The 19174-nt window shown below is 40.5% G+C and overlaps 1 protein-coding gene across 1 annotated transcript in view; it reads right to left on the bottom strand.

Moving 5' to 3' along the window:
- Nucleotides 1-514: 514 nt before the first annotated feature.
- The window catches only part of sppl3 (signal peptide peptidase 3), a 48617-nt gene continuing 29957 nt past the window's right edge, over nucleotides 515-19174 (bottom strand). Inside the window, exons 3-11 of the mRNA XM_074690914.1 lie at nucleotides 14311-14402; nucleotides 12785-12904; nucleotides 12517-12595; nucleotides 10485-10597; nucleotides 8998-9104; nucleotides 6035-6198; nucleotides 5673-5863; nucleotides 5407-5516; nucleotides 515-3313 (exon numbers count right to left, since the gene is read on the bottom strand). Coding sequence (XP_074547015.1) covers nucleotides 3242-3313; nucleotides 5407-5516; nucleotides 5673-5863; nucleotides 6035-6198; nucleotides 8998-9104; nucleotides 10485-10597; nucleotides 12517-12595; nucleotides 12785-12904; nucleotides 14311-14402 — 1048 coding nt within the window. The 3' untranslated portion in view covers nucleotides 515-3241. The remainder of the gene's footprint in view (nucleotides 3314-5406; nucleotides 5517-5672; nucleotides 5864-6034; nucleotides 6199-8997; nucleotides 9105-10484; nucleotides 10598-12516; nucleotides 12596-12784; nucleotides 12905-14310; nucleotides 14403-19174) is intronic.

The following is a 19174-nucleotide window of genomic DNA, read 5'->3' on the forward strand; positions in this document are numbered from 1 at the left end:
CAGAGGGAATACCAGAGGGCAGAGTAGCATCATGCTATTCCAGTCTCCTGTTCTGAAATAAGGACGTGGATCATCCTGTAAAGGTAAACAGCTGTTGATGGACAGTGGTGACAAATGCAAGCATCTTAAGTAGTTTATGACTTAATTCTTCTAATTTCATGACTTAAATCTCAAAGTCTTAGTTATTTTTTCATTCTGTGAAAGAAACCTGCAAAGAGTAGAAAATTGGGAAGAGATACTGAACCTGTGCAGCCAGCTTTGAAGACTTTTGCCCCTGTACATGGGGCACACCGTTCAGTCCTTGAGATGAACTGGGTCCTGAGATCCTTTAACCAAAAATTAACAGAGAAAAAGTTGTGTTGTGCCTTTTGAAAGCCTTCAAACTCCTCCATTTAAATATCAACATATGTAAAAAGAAATCCCATGCTTTATGTCCCCAGAGTAGTTTTCTTAGCAGAAATAAAGAATAAATCATGATCAAACGACAAAAAGAGAGGCTGGAGTTACAGTTAGAGTCATGTTTATTTACAGCCAAATCCTGAACAAGGAGGGAAAGACGGGGGAGAGGGCAGAGGGACGGGGTTAAAAGGAGGCAAAGTGTTTTTAGATCAAGCGCTTCAGGATTCATGTTTCACTACACAGTTCTTAATTTATTTATTCACCATTTGTCTATACAGAATCCATTCAGCTTCAATATCAATGCACCAACAGAGCTGGAGTCCTCTGCTGGGTGGGAGAAGAGGTGGAGGACAAAATAAAAAACAAAACTAAAGCACTAAAGAAAAAAAAACAGGGGGTAAAAAGAAATCCATTTCTATAAAAAAAAGAAACTCTTCTGTTGTCACCATGAGCGTCATCAATTAATTCTGTATGTATATATACACACATATATGTATATATATATGTATATAAATCTATATATTTTTTTGTCATGTCCATGAGGAGGTGAGGGGGGGTTTGTGGTTCCAAGATGTCCAAGTTTGACGACTGCACTGAGCGGCCTGGCAGCATTCAGGTCCTAATGTCAGTCAGCGCTGACCAATCGCAGTCTTTCTGACCTGCAGCCTTAGTCCCACCCACCTACGCTGCTTTGCGTAAAGGGGGCGCTCATAGGTCCAGTCCAGTGCCTCGGTGTCGGCCCGCAGAGACTCAAAAACTGCAGTAGCCCTGTTAAATCAGTCTGAGAAATGATACACTGTACACTTAACATGCACGGCCAGATAGCATAAAAAAGTAAAAAAAAAAAAAAAAAGAAAGAAAAAAAAAAAGCCAGCAAACTGCGTCGTCCGTACATCCCTCCGACTCATCTGCACTTTTTCCAGTATACATTAGATATTAACTGACAAGCACCACAAAAAAGTGGAAGGACGAGAAAGAAAAAGACTGTCAGGGACCAAAAGGTGACAGCGAGAACATCCTAAAGGTTAGCTTTAATCTCTAACTTCCACTCCTGAGGGGAACAGCTGATTCTCTCCCCTCCCTTAGGTCCAGATAGACATTATGATGTTAATTCATCACACACACACACTCACTCACAGAGTCACACACACACTTAACCGTCCACCCAGACAAGCCTTCATCAGTGTCTAACCACAGTACGTCTTCACCTGCAGGCGTCTACAATAGTCAGGTCTCCATCGGCTGAGGTCAAACGCTGACATTTACAAAGTTCAGATGAGATGTGCTCGTTGTGCTGCTCCGCTGACTTTGTCAAAGAAATGATCATCATGCTTTGTACACTCGTAAAAGAAGAAATACGATGTCGGTAGTGTTGCTGCTGACGTTAATGTGCATCAATTATTCGGAGAGAAGCTCAGTACAAAAACCAGCATTATGTACAAATCCAGGATGAGAAGTAACAGCATACCTTAAAATTAAGTCAACATTCATTTATTTGAAAAAAAAAAAAACACTGTTTACATTTCCACCTGTGAGGAAAACCTCGGTTTGTTTTTCTTTTCTGGAAAATTTAGACAAAAGTTCTACAAAAAAAAAAAAAAAAAAAAAACACACCGAGCTCCATGGAAACCTGACTACTGCCACTGTTTCTGAACATGAGTACGATTTCAAATTAAAACCAAGTAAAACAGCCATTCACTCACCTGTCTGCTCCCTCTCACACACACACACACACTCTCTCTCACACACACTAGAGCAGGAAACGAACTGTTTCGTCAACCAGCCACTGATGCAGAGTGAATTTTTTCCCATCAGCTACGTCACAGAACGATAGCCGACAAACTTTAGAAAACCGCCTCTGGATGACGTCTGCCTGCTGGTTAACTCGTCAGTTTCCCGCCCTGTTCGACATGCTCTCCAACACAAATACAAACTCAAGATACCGCAAATACACATATATACAAATAGGAGCGGCCCCTCAAACGCGGGAGGCAGCTTAACAATTTATAATGCATCGTTTCTGTATATGCCAAGAATAAAACTTTTTCTAAATAAAATACATAGTTATCTGTGAGGGTGGGGGTGGGGACAGCAGATGGACAGAGGAGGAGGAGGAGGAAGGTGGGAAGGCTGGGTTGAAGAGGGATGATGGAGGAAGAAGGGGGAGGAACAGGGGATGGAGGGGGAAGCCTCTTCTCCTTCACTGTGTCGCTGCTCCTGAGCACGGTCCTGTGCCGCTGCAACACTCCGCCTCTCCTCTGTTGGTTTGTAATCGTTCCAGAATAATAATATTAATAATGACCACGACAATGCTAAAAAAATATATATAAACCCCAGCCACGTCTCTCAACCCTTAGTCCACAAAAAAGGGGGGGGAGGCCTGGCCCTCGAGTTCATCTGAGTCGGTGTCGAACGAAGAAGCCGAGAAATGAAAAAGACGCAGAGGAAGAAGGATGAGGAGAGGCCCCGACGAATGGAGAGAAGTGGCAAATGAGACGGACTACAGCAGAGAGGAAAACGGAAAGAAGACAAGAGGGGGGGCAGAAACAGCAGAGGCAGGATGTGCCGTAATGAAGAGGAAACAAACAGAAAAGCTGAGAGGAGAAACGAGAGGAAGGGGGCGGGATCTAGAGACCAAAGATGAGTGGTGTTCTGGGGCGTTTGTGATCCACACACTGGTGTCCTTCTGAGGGTTTTTCTTTTTTTTTCACAGAAGATTGGCGGAAAGCATGAACAAGTGATGACGACATGGCCTCACTGTGAGTGCGCCCTCCCTCCTTCCCTTAAACCAAGGTGAAGGATCCGCAGTCCTCCCCGTGCTGCTCGAGTATCCCACGGTGCATCATACCTCCAGGAAGCGGGAGCTGCTGGTCTTGGCGTGGAAGGGCTCGGACCACATGCGCCGCAAATCTCCCTGTGGATCACAGACAGTTTAGACACGAAGCATGAGTCTGAAGTTTACCTGCTTCACATTCAATAACGTTTGATGCCCTGGAGTAAAATCTATGAACGATCGAGCATTACAACTTAAATAAAAAAAAATCTGTCCACACACATGATGAGCTGTTTCTATGCTGCTGTGTAGCTTTTTCTGATACCATCTGTCTGCACCATGGAGTTCATAAAGCAGCCTGTGGTACCTTGATCGTCATGAAGCACAGACCTCAGACTACAACCAGTTTGACTCATAAACACCTGATCAACATTTCGAGACCAGTTGGAAAATTGCACAAGTTAACATTTTGCACTTGTGGATCTTTAAAAAGATTTAAGAAGAGTTTTAAACAAAAAGCAGAAATGGGAATGAAACAAAAAAAGAGAGTAAAATTATCGCAAACATCACTTAAAGTGAAACAGTTTGTTCATCAGCTGATCAAAAGTTTGAGACCTCAGCCTTTAGGGCTGTATTCAGACCAGAAAAGTCCTTTGGTCCACTTGTTTGGTCCGGACCAAAAGCAGACTTTATTTTTTTCGTTTGGTGCGTTTCGTATTCAGATTGTACTTTTTGCGAGTGGATTAATTCTGTAAACATCCACGTGTGTGACGACCAGTGCTCTCATTGGACAGCACTGAAAAAGGGCGGCACACAGAGTACAGACCTGTAAATGGAGGTAAACATGTGTTTGTGCTCTTATTAGAGCTGCAAAATCATTTTCAGTTTCAAGAGCAGCTCCTTTAAAGCAGGCTTAACAACACCGTTACAAATTTTGGAACATCAAAGACGAATGCGCGCAGCAAGGAGACGCTATGCTCTGCGTGTCCTGACCCACAACATGCTAGCAACAGCGTGGCTAAACAGAAGACGGAGGATCAGGTATAAACCAAAGACGGTTAGGTTACGGTGGCTTTATAGGCCCAAAAGGCACATGTATCCTGTAGTTAGTTCGGATGGACCTAGGTTTGTATTCAGACCTGCACCAGAGAATCACAGACCACCAGAGTTCGTTTGGAGGCGGACCCAGACCACCTCAAAAAGTGGGTCTCGGTCCGGTTGTTTGGTCCGCACCAGGGTTCGTTTGTGTCTATTCACACCTGCATGAAAAGTCCGCACCAGCGTGGGAAACGAACCCTGGTCCGTTTAAAGTGGACCAAACAGTCCAGGTCTGAACACGCAAAAAAAAGACAAAAAGACAAAATCTGCTCAAAGAGGTGGATTCAGTGTGATTTTCTGTCAGGTATTCTCTCTGTCATGACCTCCTGATGGTGAAGGCTAAAAAACTTTCTCTCTGTGAACGTGGTCGATTGTTGAGCTGAACAAGCAAGGTCTATCACAACACGCCATCTCTGCTGAGGTTTGACGCAGTAAGACAGACATTTAGAATTTCTTCAAAGATCCTGAGGGTGATGGAACAAGAAAGTCAAGAGATGGATCTCCAGAGGATCTCCTTCACAAAATTTGAAGAGGGGCGTCAAACGGCGGCTGGCTCTGTGGAGATGTTGCAGGGGGCCTCCTTCATGACTGAGGGCCCTGGTCTGTGTGGGAATGACTGGGTTTTTCAACAGGACAACGCTGCAGGTCACAATGAGCGCCTGACAAAGGACTTCTTCCAGAGGAATCAGCTCACTCTTTGGACCATCCTGATGTTCCCCTGATCTAAATCACTCTGACAACATTTGGGGATGGATGGAGAGGGACGTTTACAGAAATGGACATCAGTTCAGACAGTGGATGATGCATCAAACATGAAGTGATCAACAGGAATGATGGAGCTCCTCATTACTCAGTCTTTTTTTTTTCAAAACTGTACTTCTAAATTCTTGCAACTTTTCAACTGGTCTTAAATTTCGATCAGGTATGTCCCATTCAATCAAACCAGCCTTTCTGATGTTTAATTTCTGAACAGTGTAACACCAATGTCTTTGAATGCATGTTGACATCCTGATGTGGAAGGAAGGCTGTGATACTGGCAGACTCGTCTGTGCTGCTATGCTAAAGCCAATAAAGCTGCATCTGAGAAACTGTCACATCAACTCTTTTAAAACGAGTAAGTTGGTCAGCAGCCTAACCTTCAGGTAGGCCATAGTGAGCAGAGGCAGCAGGGTGAAGGGCACCAGATAGAGCAGAGCAGGCTGAGCAGCACGGTGGATCCTTGAGGCCACAGTCGCAGTCAACAGACCTGAAAACATCACAAACCATGGAAGAGTTAAAAGAGAAGTCTCAAACAACAAAATGAGACATTTTCTAAAAGACAGCAAAATCATCTCCAGGCGAACACCAGGGAGTTAAGTCTCCCTCTTTTCCCTCCACATCACTCCTCCAATTGATTGCTTACCCACAAAGTATCCAATAAGAGTGCAGTGGAAATAGGAGACGCGCTGCATCCGTCCGGACATGTTACCAGGTCCTGGGACTTCCCCGTTGGCTTGCTTCTTGTAGTTGTCATAACGCAGGACGAAGCATAAGAGCAGCCCTGGCATCACGATGTCTCCTATTCCCAGCATGGAGAAATGACTTCCTGTGGAGCTGCACGGACCACAGAAAAACATTTAGACCCACGAACCAGAAACCTTTCTGAACCAACAGATTTTATAGTCGTACTCCCTCCAAACCTCCTAACTACGAGTGGTTTGCTCTGGAGGCAACATCCTTTCTCGCACTAACACTGACAGACCTCGGTGTTTTCATCAGTCTCACCTGGGAAAGACCAGTTTTCCAGGTAAGGAGAGACGGGGGACGTCGCGGCCCATCCCTGGCCCCAGGTGCAGCTTCCTGGACAGGACGTCAATGGGGTTTTCAGCAGGCTGGGTGGCCACTTTGACCATCACATTACTGTTGAAGATGTAGGCTGAGAAGAAGACCTGCAGGGACCAAGCAGACCAGACAGAGCCGCTTTGAGTCATCACACAGTACTTCAATTATAACAGAATCAAAACAACTGAAGTTATTCATTTCCTCTTTTTAATTTCAAAACTTAGGCCAGTCAGACGTTTGATTGAATCAATTATTGATCAGATTCAGCTTTAATTTATTTCCTGTTGAGGGTTTCACCTCTAGTTTAAATCTATCTCTGTTTTATGTCCAATAATTTTTTTTCACAGCTTCAAACAACTCATCAAGCAAACACATTTAATGACTATTTCATAAAATACAAAAGTTCTTTGTAAATATAATCAGAAAAATAAATGTCATCATGAGTGAGGAAATAAAACTGAAGTCACTTTTAAGAAGAGGTAAACTTTTGTATAAGATTATAAAGTGATAAATTTGTGAAAAACAAACCAAAAAAAAACAAAAAACCCCTCAAATTTAAAAAACCCAAATCTAACCTTTCAGGGAATTTAGGTCACATTTCCGGGCTATTCAGATGGGGTTTGTAACTCATAAAGACTGTTTATGTTATGTTGTTTAAAATGGTAAATTTAGGACTAATCAACCTCAAAATACTGTGACTTTGTAATCTAGTATTTTTTCTTACATACTGAAATAGGAAATATCCAAAGCTGTTTGTTTGATTGTGCAGATTTTGGCTCAGAGCTCAGAGAAATCAGAAACCTAGTATCTCTGACATGAAAAAAGATCTAAATACAAATTGTACAACTACTGATCAAACATTAATGTATGCCCACAACACCTTTACTGTAAGTGACTGAGCCAGCTCAGCACACAGCTTAAAGCTGCTAAAGTTTTACTGAACTCTGCACTTTCAGGTCGGTTGTTTCTGACGTTCCCCTCATGAAAAATATCCTGCAGATTCTCTACGTGGATAAGGTCGGGCAAATTGGCTTGTTCTTTAGGTGCTGTGAGCAGGAGCCAAGTCCGGCTGAAAAAATAAATCTACATCTTCATAAAGCTTGTGAGCAGAAGAAAACATGAAGTGCTTTGAACTGCAGACGCCTGGACATGATTGACCAGAGTGGATCAACAGAAGCAGATGAGATGACACCCCTAACCATCACTAGCTGTGTTTCCATCACACCTTTCACAGTAGTCCATATGTGTGGCAGTGGACACGTACTAGGGACTTCTGAGAGGGGACTGTGGCCACGGAGGTGAGGGAGGTGTGATGTTTTTAACATCTGGTGACATGTTTTTGTGAAATTGTTTCCATTGCACTTTTCCAATGGAAACTTCTGAAAAACCACCTCAAGAGAGTGTAAAAATTTTTTAGCAAAACTTAAGAAGCTTTTCTAAATTTTGGTATTTCTGTCACCTTTTCATTTATGCGATATTAAGGTTTTGGGCAATGGAAATGCATGGGTCCTTAATTCCCAAATGTAATGAAAAATGACTTTGATTTGAAATTGATTTGCAACAGTCCAGTAGGGGTGCACCGATATGAAAATTTTGGCAGATACGATATTTGATAATAGTATAGCTATTATGGCTAACAACCAATATCTACCAATTTCAATATTGCTCAAAAAAAAAAAAAAAAAAAAAAAAACCCTGACATGATGTGTTGAGGTAGTTCAGAGAGAAAGAGCGGTGCGATCATGAGAAAAGACGATGATGGAGAGGATCAAAGGATGGAGCGCCCGAGATGAACGCGATCAAAAAAAGGATGTTTTGTCTGCTTTTTGGATCAAAAACAGGCAGGGAGACATAAAAGAAGAGAGTCCACTCTTCTTAGGTAGTTTTGGTGTTTACAGAGTCAGAGAAAACAATGCTATTTGGGTCTTGAAAGATCGTTCAAGATGCTCTGAAAACGGCCAGAAGCTAATGAGTTAATACTGGCCGATTTTTACATATCGACTGATACTGATATGTAAAAAAATGACCAACATTGGCTGATACTACTCTTTTTCTCCTTAGACTAGGTGCGTCTCTAGTGGAGGAGGGCTTTGGTTCAAGGAATGAAACAGTCGTATTAAACTCTCTAATCTGTCTGTGTGGAGGATCCTGATGCTCTGACTCCAGCCATAGTCCACTCCTCTTAAGGCTTACCCCTTTATTTCACCATCCACATAATGTGTCAACACAGCACTGAACTTTTCATGACATTCGAATGCATTAAGAGGCATCAACATGTGATGAACCATCATCACGTTATTTTTACATGTGTGCACATTTGATTTCTATCATTTTCCTGTGAGAATCTGAGAGGATCTCAGTATTCTGTAAACAAACATTTGTCCTATGTGTTGCTAGCTGAGGAAAACACACCCCACATCTGATCAGATTAAGTAGTTACTTTGGGTAGATGTCTACAGTAACTGGCAAATGCCCTCATATCAAAACCATCACTCACGAGAAATTGCTTCTCTTGACTTTAGGGACATTAAGAGTTTTGTTTTTGGAGCGGCTGCTGAGTCAAAGCAGGGATGATGCCAGACGCGGCTGATGAATACGACCTGAATGTACCAGCTCCTGGAAACACGTCTTGACATAAATGTTTAGTAATTTCTCAGAGGAAATCATGATGCTCATCCAAGTTTTGGCTCAGGGAGACACTGGCTGTTCTTTCCTGCATGTTCACCTTGATGTTTCTGTCTTTTCTCTGTTTATCAGAGTTGAGCTTTGCAAAGTTTGTTCAGCAAAGAGACTGTTACTGGGGAAAACTAGACAGAAAAATGTCTCTGGTAAAGCCACTGAGATATTTTTTGGGGGGGGGGGAAGAAAGAGAATATTTGTGATTCTTGTGTGGGAGCATGTCTTACCCAGAACACGTCATAAATGAGCAGTCCGGACAGCAGCAGGCAGGACACCTTCAGACTGGGAAGCCGCACAAAAGCTATCATGGCGACACACAGGCCCATGGCTAAAGCTGAACGAGGAGAAAAAAAGACAATTAAAACCACATCTCCCAAGTTTGAGCCGAACTCGGCTGAAACAGCAACATGGGACAGATTTTAAGAAGTTTATTTAAGAAACATTAATTAATGTGCAGCTAGGCCGAATTAATTAGTCAAACTTTTCTGATGAAATCTCTGCTTCTGCCCTGATTCACTTTACTCAGAGAATGTGGAGAAGCTGAACAAGACATGAGACATGAGTGTTAGGTTTCAATTTAAAGGAATAACCTCTGTTTATCACAGGACGAGAAAGCTGTGCACAATAAGAGGTCAACAATCTTCTTGATCCCAGAGGCTGTTTTTAAAAGTTTGCATTTTAGGTCGGCTACAGTTCTGTGTCTGTGTTAACACGAGGCCAAAATGCAACAACGCTTTTGCATTTCACCCTGAAACTGTTGTCATGTATACGACCCCTTAGTCAAAATGGTTTTAGTCGATTTGATAAGAAAAAATCCAAAAAAATGTCTTGTTTCACAACATTAAAAGACAAAAAATGAAGCCAGAATTAAGAGTAGAAAGAGTTAAAACACTCTGTTTATGGCGAAAGAAATATTATTTAATTTAATTTCTCATGTAAAGAATTAATTTTTATTTCAAGGAACTTGACAGGCACACTTTTTTCTACCCCAAGAAATTCAGGTGTCATTTTTGTCTTTTGATTTCTTGAAATAAGACATTTTTCTGGACTTGTCAGGTGAATGTGGCTCATATTAAGTCTAAAAGGCTATGTAACAAAAACTGGAATTACTGCCTGTTTTTAGCTGCTTTATCTGCATTTTTTTTTGTTATTAATACTGAAATGTTGTCATTTGACACAGTTTTGCTTCTTTCAGATTACTGAAAAAAGCGTCGGTGTCGTGTTTCAAATGACTGACGTCAACCCGGTCAAACAAAAGACGCAAAAAACACAATTTTCTCTGCTTTTTCAGTGTTTTCCCTTAAAATACCAAATACCAAAGATCACTGGGCTTAAATGTCACTTTTGCTTTAAATATCTGTTGACTAATACTTTCTGTATTAGCATGCAGCAGACGGGGGGAACCTTAAATTATGCTGCTAAAAGTGTTTAGGTTGTCTGAGTGGAGTCTCCGTCTTTCTCTCTGATGATGATGAGAACTTTATTCATCCAGATTGTTAGCTGCTATGGTAACTGTGCTTTAATCAATACCATAAATAGATGATTTTTCACTTCTACTTGTCTGTAAATATCCTTCATCAGAGTGAACCACATGCTGCTCGTCAGTTCAGAGAACAATCTTCCTCTGTCCTCACGCTACACAACCTGCTGCTGAGCTTCTGCTCACAGTTCTCTGAAAACCAGGAAAACCTGCTGCACTCAGGGATCATCTTACCGTCCATGAGAAGCCAGTGTCCAGTCAGCACCCAGATGAGCACCAACATGACAGATAGGGAGAAGGAGAGGAGCTCAGCCAGAGTGAAGCGCCCACAGCAGCCGAAGGAAATCCTGCAACAGCACAAGACATGCTTCAAAACACAGATGAACAGATCAAACAACCAGGTTCACACACTTTTTTAACAAGGTGGTGAACTAGGAAGGACTGAAGGGCCATACAGCAGAGGAATTGGCAGCTGTTGTTAGAGCAGTATTAGCTCCTACGCTAGCTGGTTTCTGTAGCCCAGTGCTTGATGTGTTTATGGCATGAGTTAATGTCTGCTTCTTTCTCGGGATTCCTCAAACATTCACAAGCGTAAGAACAGACATCTTTAAAAGTTGTCTCAGATCTATTGTAAACTGAAAAGTGGGCTGAGAATCTGAGTCAGTACGTTTACATGCACACAGCGGTCTGACTAAGGTCATAGCTTAATCACAAAGTCATAGTGAGGGATCTAGTTTTGTCTGTGTTTCCATACAGGAAAGAGAATCAGATTTCTGTGGGTTTTTTTTTTTATTTCAAAGCTGTGTGAAGAGGAAGCAACATTCTAACCCCGATGGCTGAGGTGAGTGCAGCTGTAGCTCTCAATGTTTCTTACGTACTAAGCGCGTTAATTATATTACATGATGTTTGTTGAGTTAGAGCGCAGCCGCCCTGGTCTTATGTTCGTCTACTTCCAATTCCAGGTGAAATTTGATGACGCTGAACACAGAGCTGTACCTAGACTTATCAAGACCGGCCGATGAGTCAAACAGTATACTGTTTGTTCATTACAATCTATCTATCTATCTATCTATCTATCTATCTATCTATCTATCTATCTATCTATCTATCTATCTATCTATCTATCTATCTATCGAACCCAACCACAGTCCGATTGCAATCACATTATCTACATGTGTCAATTTGCTTAGTCTGGTCTCTGTCTGACTAAGCTGTTTACATGCACGTTAATAGTCTGATCTCGTGCAAACTAAGCTCAAAGTCCAATTTCCTAAGTTGCATGTAAAAATTCTGACTTTTGAATGAAATTATATGTTTAAAAGTAAGTTATTAGCAAACATGAGTGGAGTAGGATGTCATCTTATTAGCGAATTAATGTTTTGTCAGAAGCAGATGATAACTCTTGTTCTTAGCTAAACACAACAATCACTTTTATACAAACCTCCATATAAGTCCAAAACAAACACACACCTCGCTCAAAGTAATTTATGACAGTGTGCATGAGACTCTGGGCCAGAAGGTGGCGATGCAGTCCGGTTAAAACAGATCTTCTTTAATGGAATCTTGTTTTCAATAAAGGTAAAAAACTAGCTACAGCTATGGTGACATCAAACCCTTATCCCTTATTAAAAAAAAGTATCAGAATCAAAGCGTTGATCAAAACTTGATCCCACATTTGGGGCGGTTGAGTTTATAGTCGGCTTTTGGCGCAACCAGCTAAGCTGCCAAACAGCTGCCAATTTCCAAGCAGACTGGTGAAACAGAAAAATTAAAAGTTCATGCACTAAAAATGAAACATAAATGAAAACATTTTCTCCTTTAGAAACCCCGAAATTCATCTCATTTGACTCAAAAGCATGATATCAATGAGTCACTGTCAACTTCTGGCTGGAAAATCAAGGAAACCAAATATAGAATAAATTACGTCCCTTATTGAATCAGCGCGTTATGTTCTCAGTGATCTCGTGTCCTTTAAATTAGTATCAGCTCATTGACACACAGGTCCAGAGGCTATGAAAACCATTTTATGCAGTGAATGAAAAAGACTGCTTCTCTCTATAAACAGACCGTATTTCCTCTTTACTCTCAGCTGCTTTAAGCCTTGCAGACACCTAACGCTTTAACCGGAGGAGAAGTGGATTTATGAAAATACGCTGAGTCACTGAGCTTTATAAATATTTGTAAAAGACATACAGAGGCACATGGAGCAGCTTGAGCAACAACTTGTTCTATTTACAGACGCAAAGAATCCACTTGGTTTCCTTACTTGTTCTGTGGGGAGCAGGGTCTGGTCAGATACTGGCACATTGGCAACAAGAGGAATGCAAATGCAATTGTTGCAAGAACTGTAGAGAAGAAGAGAAAAAAAACCACACACAGCAGTGAGGCCAAAGTCTGGACACACCGAGACATCATGTTCCAGACGTATTCTATCAGGTTAACGGGGCAGATTCAGTAATTAAAGCAGATGGGATGACTTCCCCAGTGTGACAACCTTACTACAGCCCGAAGAGGTCTGTGCTGCTTTCACTTACCTGCAGTGCAGATAGTGAAGACCACCTGTACGGAGTCAAAGAAGAAGAACATGACTAGCAGAGACACAGAGGCTCCTATGGGCAGGAAAAGGGCCTGTGTGGAGTCTATAGTCTGAATACCTGCAAAGAAATACACCAAGGTGAGGAGACAGAAACACAAAGAGGCAACAACATGCTGCTACCACAGGAGAGCACAACTTTAAATGTTTTACTACCACATTCACAACTGGAGAATAACAACATTTTTTAATCATTAAGCTGGAATGATTCACTTATTTTGGTAAAAGTGGATTAACTGCAGAAATCCCTGTAGGCCTGATTTTTATTTTCATTAATAAATGACTGTGATCTAAGGACAACATCCCTTCTATCCTGTGCAGACACTGCAAAACCTGAAACCCAAGCAAATGTCGTTTTTAGGCCCAGTTTACACGACAAGGTTTCATCCAAAAACGCTACAACGCAGTGAAAAAAAAAAATCTGCTTTTACACGGAAACGCTGAGGGATGGAAAAACTGTAGCAAGCATTCCAGGTTTGAAGTTGGCGTTATAACTGTCTTGTCCAGAGGCGTCTTTTGGTAGATCTCCACTGGAGTAGAGTTGGGTCGAATTGGTGAATACTAAGTTCAAAAGTGGAGCAACAGATGCTCATTTTGTATAAAGACAGTCAGCAGATTTAGCAGCACAAGCACAACACGGTAGTCTGTGACGACTGTAGAAACTGTATTGTTGGACTGTTGTGTGCACTGGGGCAAAGCGGAGTGTGACGTCATTGTTCCCACTGAGAACCCCAGTTTACTGTTAACATGGTAACAGTGTCGGCAGTGTTTCAGAAAATCCCACTCTGGAGGCCGTTTTCAAAAGTTTGCGTTTTAGGTCGGCTAAAATGCCATTGCCGTGTTAATGCCTTCCAGAAAAACAACAATACTCATGTGTTTCACCCTTAAACCATAGTCAAAATGGTTTAAGTAGACTTGATAAAAAAAAATAATAAAAAAAAATAAAAAAAAAACATAAAAATATCTTGTTTCAAGACATTAAAAGACAAAAAATGAATTCAGAATTAAGAGTAGAAAGAGTAAAAACCCTCTGTTAATAGGGCGAGGAATATTATTTAATTTAGTTTCTCATATAAAGAAATAACTTTTATTTCAGGGAACTTGACAGGCATACTTTTCCCCCTTTACAGATTTAACTCTCTACAACAAATTAAGGTGTCATTTTTGTCTATTAATTTCTCAAAATAAGACACCAGGTGAATGTGGCTCATCAAGTGAAAGGCAAAATTTTACAATAATAAGACAAACATTGACTCAGATTTCAGGCTTTTCTTTGCAGTGTATTTATCATACTTTCCTTGCTTTTACTTTGAGTGGGTTCAGTTTGTGACTAATAGCAAACACAAACGATTAACATGAAAGGTGACTGATGCACTGGATTAAGATGTTTCCCTAATGTCAAGTAAAAAACACAAAAACAAACATAAGAAAACTTATTGCAGTTTCTTTCCTGTTCGTCCAACTTACTGTTGTTTGTGTTGCTGTTATTAAAAGCCCCCGTTGTCGTCACGTTACCATCTTTATCCTTCTCCTGGTTCTCACAGTCCATGTTTAAAGACCTGCAGGAGGGAGAGAGGAAGAGAGGAAGAGAAAGGAGGAGGAGGAGAAGCTCAGAAATCTGTGACCAGTTTCCATAGCACGTGAACCGTTGAGATGAGGAGACGGTTTGTGTAGGAGCTTTATTCTACCTTGAGTGAGATACAGACCATGACATCTCATAAAATTGGTGGTTTGAACCCATAAAATAATCTCGGCTATATCACGACTTCATGATTTACCAAGAAATTTGAATAAAAGGGCCACTATGTGGGTTTTACCCCCAAGACTGAGAGACAAAATGTTTGTTTCTAAATAAAAGCTGGAGAAGAGATGATTTATTTAAAGAGCAAAGGATTTTGACATCCCTGTAATCACATTTCTCTCTAAATATGGTAAACATTTTCCAAAACATCTTTCTGTTTGCAGTAGAGCTGTGTTAATAGTTGAGGCTTGGGACACTGAGATAAACAGCGGGGTACAAATTCACCAGTGGGGGCTCTTAGACTAGTGACAGACTGGTTCATTAGTTGTCAAATTAATTAGGGAGATAACTGGGATTTTGAGATGACCAGGCCTGTCACGATAATCAATAAATCAATTAACCAAACGATAAATAAAAACGTCCTCGGTAAGTTTGCCAGCCTCGATAAACTGACACGTGCATGCATGTTTGTTTTCCTCCTCTCTTTCCACCAAAGAGGCTGAATGAGAAGATGGCTCACTACGTCTATCTTTCCTAACATCGGGGTGCATAGGTTCTATAGCGGATTTAGCAGATTTATAGCGGAGTGAGCATCTGTCAAAAATGCGATCTTTGGGGTGAAGACGGGGCTGCTCGCGCATACACACGGAGAGCTGAAGCGAGCGTCCTGAGGGGTAAGGAGGAAACACACACTAATATGAGTGATGGAACGACAGATACGGTTCTTAAGCCGCCTGCCACAGTCCCAGTGTAGGAATATTTTGTTTTTTATCAGAATGAACAAAGTGTGAGCTCATGAACACCAACGAGCTGATATGTCGCATTTGTTTGAAAATAGTGGCGACGAAGAAGAAGAAGGGGAGGTGCAGTGGAGCCTTGTTCTTTGACAATCCGCTCTTACTGATGCTTTTGGTCTTCAAAGTAAATAGAAAAAAAAGCGCCAAATGGTGGGCGCTCAAAGACAGCTACATTGCCAGAGAAATGCAGCCCTTCAATACGGTTGAAAGCCAGAAATTTTTAAAAATATTTGACAGACAGTACGGATTGACTGGGAAAAAGTACATATTACAAACAATTCAGGAACTCCCTTTTATTTAGGCTATAGTTTTTATTTTATTTTATTTTTTTTTGGAGTTTCGTTTTTTCTTTAGAGACAGGGTCTATGTTTTATTGTTTTTGATTAGTATTAATTATTTTCATTGACATGTATATTTTTCTAAAAGAGAGTCCATTTCATTTTCATTGTATTTTTTTTCTCTTTCTTGTTTGTTAAATTTATAATATTTTTTGTTTGATTTATTTTATTTAAAAGATCCTGACCTTTTAATTACAGTTAAATACTCTAAAGAAATTAAAATTTATTGCTTTTGATATGGTGTACTCACTTTATTATCCCATTTATCATAATTACATCAATGAAATAATGGAGAAAAAAAATCAAAATAATATTGACAATAAATTCATTAATCAGCAATAATATTTTGGAAAATTATCGTCTAGTAAAATTTGTTATCGTGACAGGCCTAGAGATGACTGTTATCCCATATCTGTACTTAGACAGCTGATTAGAAAAAACTATCACAACAACAACGAAGTCTGCAGACACTGCAGGCAGACTCTCAAATGTGGCTTCTGACCAGCATCATCACTGCTTTCCCTTACGTCTCTTGAGTCTACTTCACTATCCTGTATGTTCTGACTCTTTGCATCATTATGCCTTTGGAGCAAATGTAAAATATATATTTGTTTAGAGTCCCTCTCCCTGTGTGACTCATACTGTTAAGTAGCTTTTTCCTCCTCTCAAGTGTCCACAGTCTGCTTTCACTTCCTGTAGTTTGGAGCATCCTAAAAGATGTTTTCACATAAGAAACAAAACAAACCATGTTTCATTAAACAACTGATTCTGGACCAAAAGTATCTGAGGGTAGCATGTCAGGAGCTTTAACCCTATCTTACACATATTATGGCACATAGGCAAGATCTGTTTCGCTACACTTTCACTAGAATATGAACTACATAACTGATATTTTCATACAGTTAGGAATTTTTTGATATACAACCAAGCTATGCTAACTGTCACTGTAGCTAAACCTCTTCAGACATCCAAACACAGGCTAAAAATATGACGGGAAAAAATGATTACCATCTTTTTGCTAGCTTTGGCTAAAGTTATCCTCTGTGGTGAGGTGCTGCTGTTGCTGTTACCACATGGTAATTTACCAGAGGTCAGTTTTTTCTGTTGCTCTCAAATAACGGCAACCTGTGGGAAAAACTCTGTGCTGACTGAACGAAGAAGTTAAGTTTTAGAGGTTTTGCAGATAAGGTTTAGAGCAGAGTGTTGGATCAAGAATATGCAGGCTGAGACAACTTTTCAAAAGAATGGTCAAACAAGTGGATAATAGCAAACTGTACAAATATCATTTTATATCACAGGCAGCAAAAATCACGGGCAGGAATAAGCAGATTATACAACCTAAATCCACCCAATGACCATAATCTGTGAGCATTTTCTGTCTGACGTGTTCTCTCATGGCGTCCAATGAGCCGGTGTCATGGAGTGTTGATTGAGCATCATTTTCTGCCTTTTAGCACAGGTGAAACCACTTTGATCCAGTTCACCACAGATACACACACCTGACAGATTCTGAATCTTAATCCACTGACAGATGGATTAACAGAAACACCTGCCTCTGTTTTCAGCCAGAGGATGAAACTCTATGATGTAATTCATCAGCCCGTACAACTCCTGTTTTTGTTTTCCGTCTCAGTGTCCTAATGGACCAGAGCCATCAAAACAACACGAGCTGTAGATTCTCCTGGTGCACAAATGCATCAAATCACATTACACCAACTGTTCGCTCTTTGCACAGAGCCTCAAACTGAAACTGCAACAAGTGCTTTGCTTTCACATTTGGCCAAATACGCCCGGCATGTACAAGACGGAAGGAAGCCAGTGAAACAAATCCCTCCTTTAAAGAAACACATTTACACAGTGTAGATAAGTCTGTACAACAGAAGCTGCTCCAGTATGAGTTTAAAGACACGTTCATATAAAGAAAAAGAAAGTGACAGAGTGACAGGGCTGCCTGTAAACCCTGTTTTCTTAAATTCATGAAGTTTTCCAGTTGTTAAATCGTGTAATTTAAAGGATTAAGTTACTGAGTTTTCCCCTGCTGACATGGGTCACTGTACAAAAAAACTGCTCATGTGGCTGAATTTATGGTAGGGTCAACCTTTGCTTACTATCAGAATATAAATGTCCAGTTTAATTTGAAGTAACATCGAAAATGCTTGCAGGTACACATTTGTGTTGCATTCATATTTTTGTGTCTATATGAATGTGTATATTTTGCATGTAAGAGTGCAATTTTGTATGGGTGTACAGTTGTCTAACCTTCAGTCCTGTAATCTATCAGGAGACTGATATGGGTGTGTTAATTAGGGCTGCAACTAAGGATTATTTTTAAAGTTGACTAATCCATCGATTATTTTTTTGATTAGTCAATCAGTCACGGTTATTTTGTGTTTCAACCTAATTTGGCCTTTAAAATGTGCAGACCTTTATAATTCAACCTGTGTGTTGCATTTTCACTGCATTTACCCAGAGTTAGGTTCTCACCCCTGATTGGTCAGCCCTGTGTCAAGTTTGTTTGTTTGTTTGTCTTTATTTCATTCATGATGACATAAAAATTATAAGTACTATACAAAAAAAAAAAAAAAAAAACTCTCAAAATGAATGAAGCAGGTAACAGGAAATGAAGTTGTTGTACGCAGTGTTGGACAGACCGCTTATTAGTGACTTTAGGCTTATTTTCTAATGTTCATTTGCTTATTGGGGCTTGCTCTGCTCTCTGTATGATCCTGCTTGACTCTCTCCCAGCTCTCCATGACAATGCGTCACATCCTGCATGGAAAATTTTCCACTTTTCCACTCCCTCACAGTAACAAAGATGCATTTAGATACCGAGACATGGAACCATTTGGTTTTACGTGAATCAATGCCCCATACTCTAGACACAATTCGGTCGGTACTTAAAAAAGTATGGAATTTGGTACCCATCCCTTGTCTGTAGTAGAGTCCTGCACTGAGTCAGGTACCCGCAAAAAAAGCTGATTTGTGGGTGGTTTTTAAATACTTTTTTTTTCCCGGGTTCGGATCTGGGTGGAAAAAATATCACATCATCAGGGTCGCGGGTTTTAGTTTGACACATCAAAATTAATATAAAATAATAATAAATACAATGAAATAAAAACGTAACTTGTAAGCTGGTTGTAGGGCTGTGACCATATAGATTCTGGCTTCAAATCAGTAACATGGTGGAAGGCTGAGCCACGCTATCCAGTTCTTATAATACATCCATGGTAGTGACATGATCACGGCTCGTACCTGCTGAGCGTGGCTTAAGTCTGGACAGAAAGTAAGTCTACTATTACACATGTAAAGGTCCTTTTTAGAGATTAAAAGTTTAAAAGCATTAAACGTAAAAAATGAGTGATTTTACAGTTGTAAGTGAGAAGATCACAGAGGGTTGATGATGGAGCTGAAGTCAGGCTTTTATTGGAAGAGTTGCTTCATTCAGGTGTTGTTTA

This window comes from Halichoeres trimaculatus, unplaced genomic scaffold, assembly GCF_033239565.1.
Source record: "Halichoeres trimaculatus isolate MK-OKI-2021-1 unplaced genomic scaffold, fHalTri1.1 fHalTri1_scaffold_16, whole genome shotgun sequence".
In the NCBI taxonomy this organism is placed as follows: domain Eukaryota; kingdom Metazoa; phylum Chordata; class Actinopteri; order Labriformes; family Labridae; genus Halichoeres; species Halichoeres trimaculatus.